The sequence below is a fragment of the Erythrolamprus reginae genome, chromosome 4, assembly GCF_031021105.1.
Source record: "Erythrolamprus reginae isolate rEryReg1 chromosome 4, rEryReg1.hap1, whole genome shotgun sequence".
Lineage (NCBI taxonomy): Eukaryota > Metazoa > Chordata > Lepidosauria > Squamata > Dipsadidae > Erythrolamprus > Erythrolamprus reginae.
Genome location: NC_091953.1, coordinates 61,972,041 through 61,985,782, shown reverse-complemented (window position 1 = coordinate 61,985,782; position 13,742 = coordinate 61,972,041). Strand labels below are relative to the sequence as shown.

At 34.2% G+C, this 13,742-nt stretch overlaps 1 protein-coding gene across 2 annotated transcripts in view; it reads left to right on the top strand.

Annotated features, from left to right (window-relative positions):
• Positions 1-3,706: 3,706 nt before the first annotated feature.
• The window catches only part of ERG (ETS transcription factor ERG), a 48,972-nt gene continuing 38,936 nt past the window's right edge, over positions 3,707-13,742 (top strand). The window contains exon 1 of one of the 2 annotated variants that reach the window (XM_070750434.1): positions 3,707-3,816. In XM_070750434.1, the coding sequence (XP_070606535.1) occupies positions 3,799-3,816 (18 nt within the window). In that variant the 5' untranslated portion in view covers positions 3,707-3,798. The remainder of the gene's footprint in view (positions 3,817-13,742) is intronic. The other variant, XM_070750433.1, reaches the window with a different exon arrangement.

Genomic DNA, 13,742 nt, shown 5'->3' with positions numbered 1-13,742 from the left:
ATGGGAACCTTGCTCACCTTAGGATCCCTTCTTACAGTCCCATATCTGCCAGATATTCATCTGGAAGGAACAAGAGAAAGGTAATTTTATAATTATGCTTAGTTTATTAAGTTTCTTATCAGGCACTTCTCTTTCATTTTTCATTTAAGGTTTTTTTGTTGTTAAAATATCTATCTTTTTTTATTTAGTGTAAAAAAAAACACCTTTGGTTTCTTTTAAAAAATCATAATATTATGTTGCAAGCCACAATATTTCTACATTGCAGAAAAAGAATGAACATTCTATTATACAAATATAAAATAAATAAACCTTTGTTTTCATCTGTTAGGTCACATACTCTGTTTTTTATAATTCACAATGTTGTTTAATGTTTATAGATTTAGAATAGAATACTTTATTTGGTCAGATGTGATTAGACACATAAGAAATTTAAGCTAATATATTGCACAGTATCAGTGAATTCTGGCCAATCTGATATTGTTGCACCTCTAATCATTCCTAGCATAACTGATATTTCTAAGAAATATAAATATATTGTGACTAAAATTGGTAATCTTACTTCAGGTGATATTTCTGGTTAAGTTAAGTTTAAATATCCTGGTGTATAAATAAAATATTACTACTAACCTGCCTTTCATTGAGGATCCGAGTTTGCGGAGAGGGGCGGCATATAAATCCAATAAATCTAATCTAATCTAATCTAATCTAATCTAATCTAATCTGTATACTGCACAAATCAAAAAAGAGGGATTTGAAAATATCCACATGGGCTATGAAAATATCCACATCCTGGACATAAATTGTTTCAATCACTATCCTCAAAAAGATGCTATAGGGCATTGCACACCAAAACAACTAGACAGAAGGACAGTTTTCCCCTGAATGCCATCACTCTGCTTAACAACTAATTCCCACAACACTGTCAAATAATTTACTAAGACTGTATTATTATTATCTCTTCCTTACTAGTATCTATCTCTTTCCACTTTATTACTATAACCATGTGCTTGTATCTTTCAATTTATATTGTTTTACTTGTTTCCTAGTACGATTTGATAGTTTATTAGTAACCTTGACTATCACTAAGTGTTGTATCTTTTTATTCTTGATGAATGTATTTTATTCGCCTTATGTATACTGAGAGCATATCCACCTAAGACAATTTCCTTGTGTGTCAATCACACTTGGCCAATAAATAATCCAATCTAATCCAGTCCAGTCCAGTCCAGCCCTATCCCATCCCATCCCATCCAGCTTTCACAGCCAGTATCTGTTGGGCAGTGTTGGGCATCAGGGTTTAGTGACCATGTTTTAGACAATACAGTTCCACACACAGTATTTTACAGGCAATTTAGCAGGGACAAAACCAGGCTCCTGTCTTTATAGTCAAGTGTCCTTACTTCTGACTAGTCTTTAGCCGAAGTGATTTCCAATTGGTTCTTTGTTTGTGCCCAATTCCAGTTGATTGTTTTGGCTGCATTTGTTCCTAATTGTTACATTGTTCATGTTGGCCTTTGCTCATTTTTCGAGTGCTCATTCCAGGTTGGTTCATTGATGTGCTGGATTCCGGCTGGTTATTCTGTGCATCTAAATATTGATAATGCCCATTATCCCATTTTGGGGAGCTGATTCTTGATTCTACTTTTGGACAGAATTTTGATGTGCACAGGCAACTAACCAAACTTTATTAACATTCAGATAAGTTTTGTGCTACACCATACTGGATAGGTGTCAACAGACTCAAACTCAACCCTGATAAGACAGAGTGGCTGTGTGTTTTGCCTCCCAAGGACAATTCCATCTGTCCGTCCATCACCCTGGGGGGGAATTATTGACCCCCTCGGAGAGGGTCCGCAACTTGGGCGTCCTCCTCGATCCACAGCTCACATTAGAGAACCATCTTTCAGCTGTGGCGAGGGGGGCATTTGCCCAGGTTCGCCTGGTGCACCAGTTGCGGCCCTATTTGGACCGGGACTCACTGCTCACAGTCACTCATGCCCTCATCACCTCGAGGTTCGACTACTGTAACACTTTCTACATGGGGCTACCTTTGAAAAGTGTTCGGAAACTTCAGATCGTGCAGAATGCAGCTGCGAGAGCAGTCATGGGCTTCCCCAGGTATGCCCATGTTACACCAACACTCCGCAGTCTGCATTGGTTGCCGATCAATTTCCGGTCACAATTCAAAGTGTTGGTTATGACCTATAAAGCCCTTCATGGCATCGGACCAGAATATCTCCGAGACCGCCTTCTGCTGGATGAATCCCAGCGATCGATTAGGTCCCACAGAGTGGGCCTTCTCCGGGTCCCGTCAACTAAACAATGTCGGTTGGCGGGCCCCAGGGGAAGAGCCTTCTCTGTGGCGGCCCCGACTCTCTGGAACCAGCTCCCCCCAGAGATTAGAACTGCCCCTACCCTCCTTGCCTTTCGTAAACTCCTCAAAACCCACCTTTGTCATCAGGCATGGGGGAACTGAGATATTTCCCCCGGGCCTATATAATTTATGTATGGTATGTTTGTACCGTATGTATGTCTGTTTAATAATGGGGTTTTTAAAATATTTAAAATTGTAAATTGTAAATTATTAGATTTGTCATGAACTGTTTTATTGTGTTGTGAGCCGCCCCGAGTCTGCGGAGAGGGGTGGCATACAAATTTAATTATTAAATTAAATTAAATTAAATTAAATTAAATTAAATTAAATTAAATTAAATTAAATTAAATTAAATTAAATTAAATTAAATTAAATTAAATTAAATTAAATTAAATTAAATTAAATTAAATTAAATTAAATTAAATTAAATTAAATTAAATTAAATTAAATTAAATTAAATTAAATTAAAAATAAAATTCAGTTCAAGGACATCCAGATGCTGTAAACAAATATATTTGTATTCTATTTTGTATGCCTGCACTGAGAGGCTATTGAGATCCACAAACATCACAATAGTTTCAACGAGAAAGAAGTCTAAAAACCACACCAAGATCCTATCCAAAAGCAGGATCAATCATGATTGGTTGCACTGTTATACAAGGGAACTGATAACCAAACACTGACATCATCACAGCACCTGACCAATCTCATCTGTTCTAGAAGATTGGAAGTCATGTTGAGGGAGCTCCAGCAAATTTCACAACTGTAAGTTAGATTGGGAAGTTGAAATATATCCCAGAATATTTTTTTAAAATTATTTTTTGCCTTCACAGACCTTCTGGAAAATTGTTGCCAATTAAAATCAACAGGTTGGTGTCCAATGGGAAAAGATCCTGACCTTGCATTGAAGGCAGTTGGTTTCATTCAAGCTCAATTGTTGCAAGTTAGTTTAGGGATATTACTGCATCTACCGACATTTGTGTGTGGCAGCAGCTTGTCCAATCTAAATTTGGCCCCAAATATTTAATCCTTTTAGGAGGCTTGTATCAAATTTGGCCCAGTTCATGTGACATCTGCATCCTGCTTCAGTATGTTAGACCGTATTTACTGCACATCACATCGCACCTGCCAACACTGTCATAGCCAATTGACTTTTTTTTAAAAAAAACCCCTTGTAGCTGCATATCGTCAAGAAAAACAACATTGTTTTAGGACCTCTTATCTCTTAGCTCCCAAATATCCTGTTTCTTCAAACTGCAGTAGCCAGGACCAATAGAAACCTCTTCCTGCCACTGCCTGACTTCATTTCCCAGAGTTAGCACAATCTCATCCGTTCTAAATAACTTCATCAAAACTTCTTTCTGGTCAGAGTGAAGCAATAATTATTATTGACAATTATTAGCGATCAATAAGATAGATACATTATGGCGAGCACCATTAAGGTAAGAAAGGGAATGCCTTGTGGTTAGCCTTTTTTATATTGTGCTTTTCCCCCAAAAATTTGCTTTTTAAACAGCAGTAAGGTAGAATTGGGCAACACCCCCACAGTCACAATAGAGGACAAGAAGATTTCCTTTGTACTGCTTAGTAAATTTCCTTTTTCCTACTCCCTGTCCGCAAGGCTTAAAAACTTGAAACTGAGAAAAAGTTGGGTGTTTTTTTTAAATTCACTGTCAGTGCTGTGGATTATACTTGCGAAGCCTTTGGAGGGAAGAGCTGAATTTACTGATTACAATAATTTTTGAACGAATTTGGATATTTAACTGAATTAGGCTCTGGAAAAAGTAATTATTGAGAATTAAATAACACATTTTGGAATTCTTCTCAGCATTTGATTTGAAGCTGAAATTTTCTTCTTTTAATTTGGATATTATTTTGAAGTAATATTTTATTCATATTATTTTGTGCTACGAGAATTAGTAAGGTTGTTCTCTTAAGATATGCTTCATTTTAAAAAACATGGGGAGTATTTAATAAAATCTGTGAGAAGTTTGTGACTCCAGTTTCTTAGTGTTATTTTTAGGTTTTTAAAACAACTGCTTAGCATGATAATGTTCTAGTAAGGATGGATTATAATGTTTTTGAGATAAATAATATATTATTTGTGTCTGTGTAGAATCGGCTTATAAATACAGGTCATAGCTAATAATCACAGATATGACTGTAAATGTTAATTATTTTCTGAAGAGATAAACTGTATGTAATTTTAATTTAATATGAAGAAATAGTATTTATATTAATAAAAAGCTTTTTAGGGTATATTTTTATCCTTTTTCTAAACTAAAGTTTTATATTTTAGAAACAAAATTAGAGCATTGATCGCAGAATCCTATGCATATATATTAAGGCAATGTCTAACTATATGTATTGCATATTATTCAGGTTTAAATGATTTTAGAATTAAAAACCGTGTAATTTTCTTTAATAATAATAGCGACCATGGCTTCCTTTCATTTGATAAGGTTACTTAATATATTTCATTAATTAATATTCTCAAGACTTGCTGAGACCACTGCATTATTTCTTTGTTTAAAAATCTTCTTATTTTATAAATATGGACTCTAATGGTAGAATATTGAATGAGTGAAATATTATTTAGTAAAAGTATGAGAGTAAGATAAGCGCACTTTATTCTGAAGTGCTGAACATCTTTCAAATTAAGTTTAAAATGAATATTTTAAGACAGTAATATCAGAATAAAAGGAAAACCTAGCAAAAAATTGGCTTTTCTATTTATTTAGTCTTATCCACACTGAGTAAATATGAAAATCAGAATGATAAACCTGATTCAAAGCATTTTAAAAAGCATTACCAATTAAACTAATAAAATTGTTACATTTTTATGCATTTTAATCATGCTATTTGAATCATACTTTATATAACTGGAGGTTTACCATTATTCTAAAAATGTTATCAGAATTTTATCAATCAACTATGCTACCAATGTATAATTTTATGTACTTTGAGAATATAGGAATAGTGATTGACCTATGACAGAGGGAGTTAAATACTGTTATTTTAATTAAAATAAACTTGCACTGTGAGATATTCAGATCTTGTTTTTATTTGTTCTTATTTGAGGCTATTGCTTTTCAAGAAAGTATTCTGATTGCCATTCTAAGGAAATGTGAATATCCTGGCCGATCTGCATCAAAAGTGTTGTTTAAATATGTCAAAAAGTGCAAATTTGGCTGCATGGTATTGCAGTAATTTTTTATTTGTTCTAATAATGCACTCTTACTTAAATTTGTCATAGTAAACATGAATCTAACTAGGATGCATAATTATACTGCCATATGACCACTTCAAGTTGGCGACAAAAACAAATAAAAATCTTTGTCCAAAATCAATAGTTCCAATTTCTAATAAAGAGTAGAACAATAAATAGGTGAATAATATGGAATTATAATAAAATGCAGCAGTAGAAAACGATAGGTTCTTATATTTTCATCTATTTTTCTTTTGTGATAAGATTGCGGATTTTTTTCCCCAACTCCTGTTATTCAAAATTTGGGAGTTATAAAAAGGAATTTTTTTTTCGAAAGCAGGACCTGCTATCTTCCTTCTGTGGCTATTGATACCATTACAAAGTTATAATAATGTGCTTTTTTTGTTAGTACTGGTTACCCTGAAACTGTGTACTGATTACATTTGTGGATAGCTAAACCACCTAATCTGTCTCAGAACATATACAGTCTTTTTTTCAATTGTTAGTTTCCTTTTTTGTGGTTGAAATGCTGTGCTATCTGAGATTAAATGTCTGTATATTTAGAATGGGAATATTTCAGGGTCCATCGTCAGAGTTAAAAACATGTATTTCTTCAGAATATTCAGGCAATATATTAACTACAGAGGCTTTTAAATATTTATGATCAATATTCCTGAAAATATTGTCATATTTGTAAGAAAAGAATCTGTGCAATATATTTTAATGTCCATGTGCAATTTTTGTTTCTATTTCTTATTATTTGCCAGCATTAATATAGACAAGTTAAGTAAAATAATGTGTTATTGTCCTTTTTTGTTAATAAGATAGTTTTCCTATAAAATGCATGACTAAATATTAATATAAACAGATATGATCAGGGTACCTGTTTAGGTAAATCTTAAATGACTCAAGGTTGCACATTTTTATATCTTCAAATCTTCAATGCTATTGCAAAGTTATGTACATCCAAACAGATTTAGCTGGTCTTTCTTCAGAGCTAAAAAAGAAGGGTAAAATAACGCAGGGAAGGGAGAAATAACCCAGGGTCTCTAAGAGAGGGCCTTGAAAAGATACATATAGAGACTGCTTAAAAAATGAGCAAACCTCTCTATGTCTATATAAAAGAATTAAAGTTTGATGCTGCTGTAGATATCAAATTAAAGTTGTAGGGGTCAAACATGAAGGAATCAGAAATAAAATATATTTGGCTGTGCTATTGAATATCCTATAGAAATATACAAGACTTATATTATTATACTGTACAGTGGTACCTCTATTTAAGAACGGCTCTATTGACGAACGTTTCGAGACGCAAACCTGGTTTTAAAGATTTTTTTGTCTCTACTTCTGAACCATTTTAACCTTATGAACCCGAGCCGCTGCCGCTGGGATGCCCTGCCTCTGGACTTCCGTTGCCACCCGAAGCCCAAGTTCTTATGCTGCTGAGATTCCCCTGAGACTCCCCTCCCTGGGAATCCCTGCCTCCGAATTTCCGTTGCCACCCAAAGCACCCATTCCTGCTCTGCTGAGAGTTCCCTGAGGCTCCCCTCACTGGGATTCCCTTCGTTTTTGCCGGCGTTGCTTTGAATCCCAGTGAGGGGAGCCTCAGGAGAATCCCAGCAGCAAAAGAACAGGGGTTTGGCTGGCAAAAGAAGTCTGGAGGTGGGGTTTCCCAGCAAGGGGAGGCTCAGAGGAATCCCAGCAGCAAAAGAATGGGGGTTTGGCTGGCAAAGGAAGTCTGGAAATGGGGTTTCCCAGCGAGGGGAGCCTCAGAGGAATCCCAGCAGCAAAAGAATGGGCACTTTGGGTGGCAATAGAAGTCCAGAAGCGGGGATTCCCAGTGGTGCAAGGCAAAAGGGGTGGGTTTGCATGCATTATTTGCTTTTACATTGATCCCTATGGGGAAAGTTGTTTCTTCTTATGAACTTTTCTACTTACAAGCCTGGTCATGGAACAAATTAAGTTTGTAAGTAGAGGTACCACTGTACCTTCTTTTGTCTCTTACCTGGGTCCAGAAATGGAATAACGAAAGAAACATTTTCCATACTGTTAAATGAATTTTTATAACTGACTTCTCACTAACTGAAATAAAAAGTGTGAAATACTGTGACCAAGGATGTTTGAATCTTTTGAATGCTGGTATCTTTCTTTAGAAGTAAGGGCTTGATGGAGAAATGCAGAAAATAAATCTATTCTGCCTTTAAAATCATACAGTTTATTTAACTGTAAGAATTGTTTTATCAATGAATCACTAGTGTAGTTGATGTTTCTAGTTGAATAATTGTGTATACAGTACAGCTTCCTGAAAACAGAATAAATTGATGTTCTAAAGAAATGTTATTCATCTTCCTTCCCAATTATTTTATTCCCTTGATTATTCATGCAAAATATTCTTAATCTAGTGGTTTTAATTTATTCCTATATATTTGCATAATCATCAGAAGATTTTTAGGATTACAGTATTAGATAAATCTAGAATTGGCAATGTTGGCACCTACCAGAATGACAATAAGATTGTATCAGATGTTCTCTGAATGAAATAAACATGAATTTAATTTAAAACTTTAATTAGCTAAAATATTTCAAAAATGTCCAGTATCCTGAGATTTCAGGCAGGAATGCTGACTTTGATAGTCTAAATACTAAGCATAAATATAGGTATAAGATGATATAGAGATGAAACATATAGAGATATAGGCATCCACAGCAGGGGGCAGCACTTAGCCAACTGTTCTTGAAAAGGCTTAGCAGGGTTTTGAATCTGGTTTATCCTGGTTGAGAGACTATTGGAAATTGCAGGACTGTAGGTTAGATTGGGAGGTTGAAGAAACACCCAGCATGAAGAAAGTGCAAAACATTTACTTACTATTGTCAGGAAAAACAGATAGACATCAGCACAAAGAATCTTTGTCTTATTTCAAGGAATCTTCTGATGCCACAAGTGGTCTATAGTCCACAGGTTGAAAAGCATTGCCATTCAAATTTATTAATATATAGTTCTTATAGATGTTAAGCTGAGAGATGCAGATTAGTTGCGTTGTGATGGATAATTTGGAAAGTTCTACTGTATGATTAATCTTAGACATCTGTTGGATTTCTTTACATCTAGTTTTTAGATTGTTATGTGTAGCAGTGCAGCATGACACTATTATTTATGTGCTGTTGCTTTGGAGTTGAAGAACAGCCTTATTAATTGAAGCCTGCTTAAAAATAATTGATTTGTAATAATGATTAAATCTATAATGGTCCTTTTAATACTCTTCTCATCCTTTAATTCTCCTTCATATTCCGTTCTATTACTGCGTAAGGGATATGTAAAATTTTTCAGGCAGCGCTTTTAGCTAGAATAATGAAGCTATTTGTAATTTTGAATTGAGGATCCAGTTTGGGATGCTGCTGCCAAGATGTTTAACAAAAACCACACGGTTTGGATTCTTTGTGGCGGTAATGACATTCAAGAATAGGAAAGGAGGTACTTGGGTTAAAAAGATTAAAAAGCAGTAAGTTAGACTTTATTTTTACTTGGCAAGCCCATAAAATGTATATAATGCATCAATTCTGACACTGTTTTCTATTGTTCTCTTATTTCTTAATTTATACTAGATATAACATGTTTATACAGTATTACATATTGAGAATAAAGCTATCCGTAAAAGACCTAAGTGTCAAAGCCCACCACAACAACATCACCAAAAAGGCTTCAAGAGTTGTTAACCTAACCCTATATAGTTTCTGCTTCGGTAATCTCACACTACTAACCAGAGCATACAAAACTTTCACCAGACCAATCCTTGAATACAACTCATCTATCTAGAACCCACACTGCATTTCGGACATAAACACTCTAGAAAATGTCCAGAGATACTCTATTAGAAGAACCCTCCACTCCTTCACTTGCAATAGAATATCCTATGCAACTAGACTTACAATCCTAGGTTTAGAACGCTCAGAACAACATCACCTTAAACACGACCTAAGCATAGCACATAAAATCATCTGCTACAACGTCCTTCCTGTCAATGAATACTTCAGCTTCAACCACAACAACACACGAGCACACAACAGATACAAATTTAAATAAAACTGCTCTAAACTCGACTGCAGGAAATACGACTTTAGTAACCGAGTAATTGATGCATGAAACTCACTACCAGACTCTGTAGTATCATCACCTAGCCCCCAAAGCTATACACTGTCGACCTCTCCCGATAGGAACGTGCATAAGTGCACCAGAGTGCCTTCTATCCCCTGTCCTAATGTTTCTCTTAGTATTATGTATATACTATCAATACGTACTTAACAAAAACAAAACAAATAAATAAATGGAAGATTTTTTTTCACCCTACTTTCAATAGTTGGGAGAATTATGCAGAATCCTACACTTTTATAGAGTAATATAAAAATCCATTTCTCTGATAACAACTCTTTTTTTCCTCTTAAGCTATTATAATATTAATATATTCTGTCAGAGAAGTCAAATCAATGGTTAACAATTTATATTATCATACTCTATTTTAGTCTAGTTGCTGCCAACTGCATCCATTTTCATGAAGCTCAATGAGATGTTTAATGATGAATATCAATAGTAACTGCATTCGTATTTGTTATTAGAAAAATAGAATATTCGCAAACATCTGTTAAAGTTTTTAAAAGAAATGGATTTGTTAAAAGAAATCTACACAATAAGCCTAATTTTATGAAGAATACATCTTCAAAAACATTTGTAACCGCTTTTGTGTTTTATGGTTTTAATTGTGATATTTTTCATTGCCTAGTGTCAATTGGATTGAGATGTGTGACTATAGAAATTGAGAAAATAAATAAATAAAAATCTTGATTGAACTTTCAGATATAAATTTATGTGAGAATCTGAAAATCATACCTTGAAGTGGTAGTTTATTAGATTTGTATGCCGCACCTCTCCGCAGACTCGATGCAGCTCACAACAGTAACAACAACAGTATACAATGTAACAAATCTAATATTAAAAATTATCTAAAAAGCCGTCATTTAAAAATCATACAACACAAGCACACCATACATAAACTATATAAGCCCGGGGGAGATGTCTCAATTCGCCCATGCCTGGCGATATAGGTGGGTCTTGAGCAATTTACGAAAGGCAAGGAGGGTGGGGGCAGTTCTGATCTCTAGGGGGAGATGGTTCCAGAGGGCCAGGGCCGCCACAGAGAAGGCTCTTGCCCTGGGGCCCGCCAGATGACATTGTTTAGTCGACGGGACTCGGAGAAGGCACACTCTGTGGGACCTTATTGGCCGCTGGGATTTGTGCGGCAGTAGATGATTCCGGAGATATTGATATGATTGATATGTCAAAGAATTCCCAATCATGTATGCAGAATCTATTGTGCATAAAGCTGAACATATGTAAACTATCTTCATGGGTTCAGATTAATGCAACAAGACTTAGGTGAGGTCAACAGACACAATCCTGCTAATTCGTGAATTAATTTCTTTATGGATAAATTTAAATAAAGAATTCCAAGGAAGTAATAGCAAGCAGCTCAGCTTCCCTTTCTGCTCAGCTATGGGTTTCTGATTCTGCAGAAATATTATCTCACTATATTTGTTTGTCAAATGGGCAATATAGCGTAGCTATTTCAGATGTAGTATGTCAAAAAAGTATGACTTATATAAGTAATAATTACAGTCTAACCTATCTGGAAACAGTAAGCTAGAAATGGCTGCTACAAAGTGTCAATCTAACAATTAGAATCAATCTGGCTGAAAGGAGGAAGGAAGAAAAACAAGGCAAAATACAGTATTTTAAAATAATGATAGGGTTTTATATGTTTTTTAATATTAGATTTGTTCTACTATAATATTATTTTTATTATTGTTGTGAGCCGCCCCGAGTCTTCGGAGAGCAGCGGCATACAAATCTAATAAATAATAATAATAATAATTATTATTATTATTATTATTATTATTATTTCTCTTATATTTCTAAATAATGCAGTCGCTTTAAAATTATGAATCAATACTATTAGGGGGCCAATATTTTTGGTGGACAATTGTCATTCTTAAGAGCTAAAAAATTTTTGTAGAATAATGCACTTATTGACTAGATAAATAGTAAATATATTGGCAAAACTCTTATGATAACGATACCAAGCCTGTAGACAGATATTTCCTGTCCCCATTTCCTTTCTGATAGTTCATCAGATCATAGTTCAGATCAAGGGCTGTCATTAAAGGAATTTTTTCAATGGGAACTTCCTGTCTACTCATATCTAATTCGAAAGGAAGGAAAGAAGAAGAAGAAGAAGAAGAAGAAGAAGAAGAAGAAGAAGAAGAAGAAGAAGAAGAAGAAGAAGAAGAAGAAATTATTATAATTTTCAAAAAGGCTTCTACAGCCTTATTTCATTACACTATATGGAATTAAATAAAATAGATGATTGTTACCCTGACTGTATTTCAAATTAAGAAATTACAGGGTTGTTAAAAAGAGAGGATTTAAAATATGATTCTTCAAAACAAGTGGAATCTTAGTTGTGATATGTATTATACAGCAAGCAGCTCAATCAGATGTTACCTGAACTTTAGGAAGGACAAACCATTTCCGTGTTACCATTGTGGAATAAAATTGTTTAATAAACTTTACTGTTGTTATTTTTAAAACAAGAAATAATGAAACATAAAATACCATAACCATCACTATACTGGTGTAAGATAAAATCTTGTAAAATTGTTCCTAATTGGCAAAATGGATAAATCATGTAATAGTTCCAGATAAATATATATTGTAGATTTCAGTGTTTTCCAGGAAGCAAATCAACTGGGTTTTCATATGCATGAATATATTAATTACCCAAATATACTTTATTATCCAATAATTAAATAAAATTCAGAAATTATTCATCCCATTCCTACTTCCCAGACCTACAACCTGTTCCTATTATTCAGACTTCAGATTATGTAGGTTTTACAAAAGTGAAGTTGTCTTTAAAATTGTTTATAACAGTTAGGCAAACTTGTCAAGTGAAGGTTAATTGCCCTTCAGTTAAAGCAGTTCTCTGCACAGATGGGTTATCAGGCCCCAACACTCATTACAAGATTAATCTTGTTTCCGACAAGACTTCCCTTTCCTCCAACTGATTTTGCTCAGGCACTGGATCTTTCATCAGCCGTTAAAATAAGGGTGGATTACCCCTGGGATATTTAATGCTTGAGTGCCACGAAACAATGCAGAATGTGTGACATATCTGCAAAGAACATCTTTAAGAGACAGCACATTTTCTTAGCATTATGAAGGCCGAGATTCATAAACAACTGAAACAATTGCAAGGCTTTGAATTAGCTCCATGAATCAGATTCATCCTGGGCCTTCCTTCAAATGCTAGCATTGTGCTGAATAGACTTCAGATTCTTTTCAAGGCTACATTTTCTTGTTACTTTAAGGAATGCTTGTGATGATTTTTATGAGATTTTCAAAATTACTACAGGGAAAAATCACGAGTTATACGATTCTTCAAAAGGACTCAGCATGGTTGCCACAATTTTTTGGATTTAAACAAGGTTTTTGTTTAAAAAAATCATTTAACGTTCAATTTAATGATTTTTCCTGGGTAATTGTGGTGGTCCTTTAAAAATAATTATTGACTGAATTCCATCTCACTTTGAAGTAACAGAATACTAAATTATTTATTTCACATTCTTCTTTTTTTTGCAAAAGTATGGTGTACACTTAATAATAACTTTTAAAACAATACAATAAGGTTTTGATTGTCATGTAATCTCATTTGCCTTACATTTGTATTTAAAGGAGTAACTAAAATATTTCAGTATGGCATCCTATATACATAAATCAAATAATACTGCTAAATAATCCTATGGAAGCAATACTGAAAGAAAATGTTGCCCCATCATTTTATTTTATTGAGTGGTTTCATATGTTGTCGATATGAGAAAAGTTGATGGAACAACTACCTATATGAGAAAAACAGGAAATGTAAGTCAAAACTAGTCTAGAACAGTAAAAGAGATACAGGAAGTACTTCTTTAAATTCATTTTTAAAAAGTCTTCAGACTAAGTTTATTTTGGGATGCTTGATATAACTTGGCAAAGATCTGGCTGTTCTGTTCCTTCCACAAAACTTCAGTAAATTCCAAAACAAATATTAACAAATATTAGTAATCCCA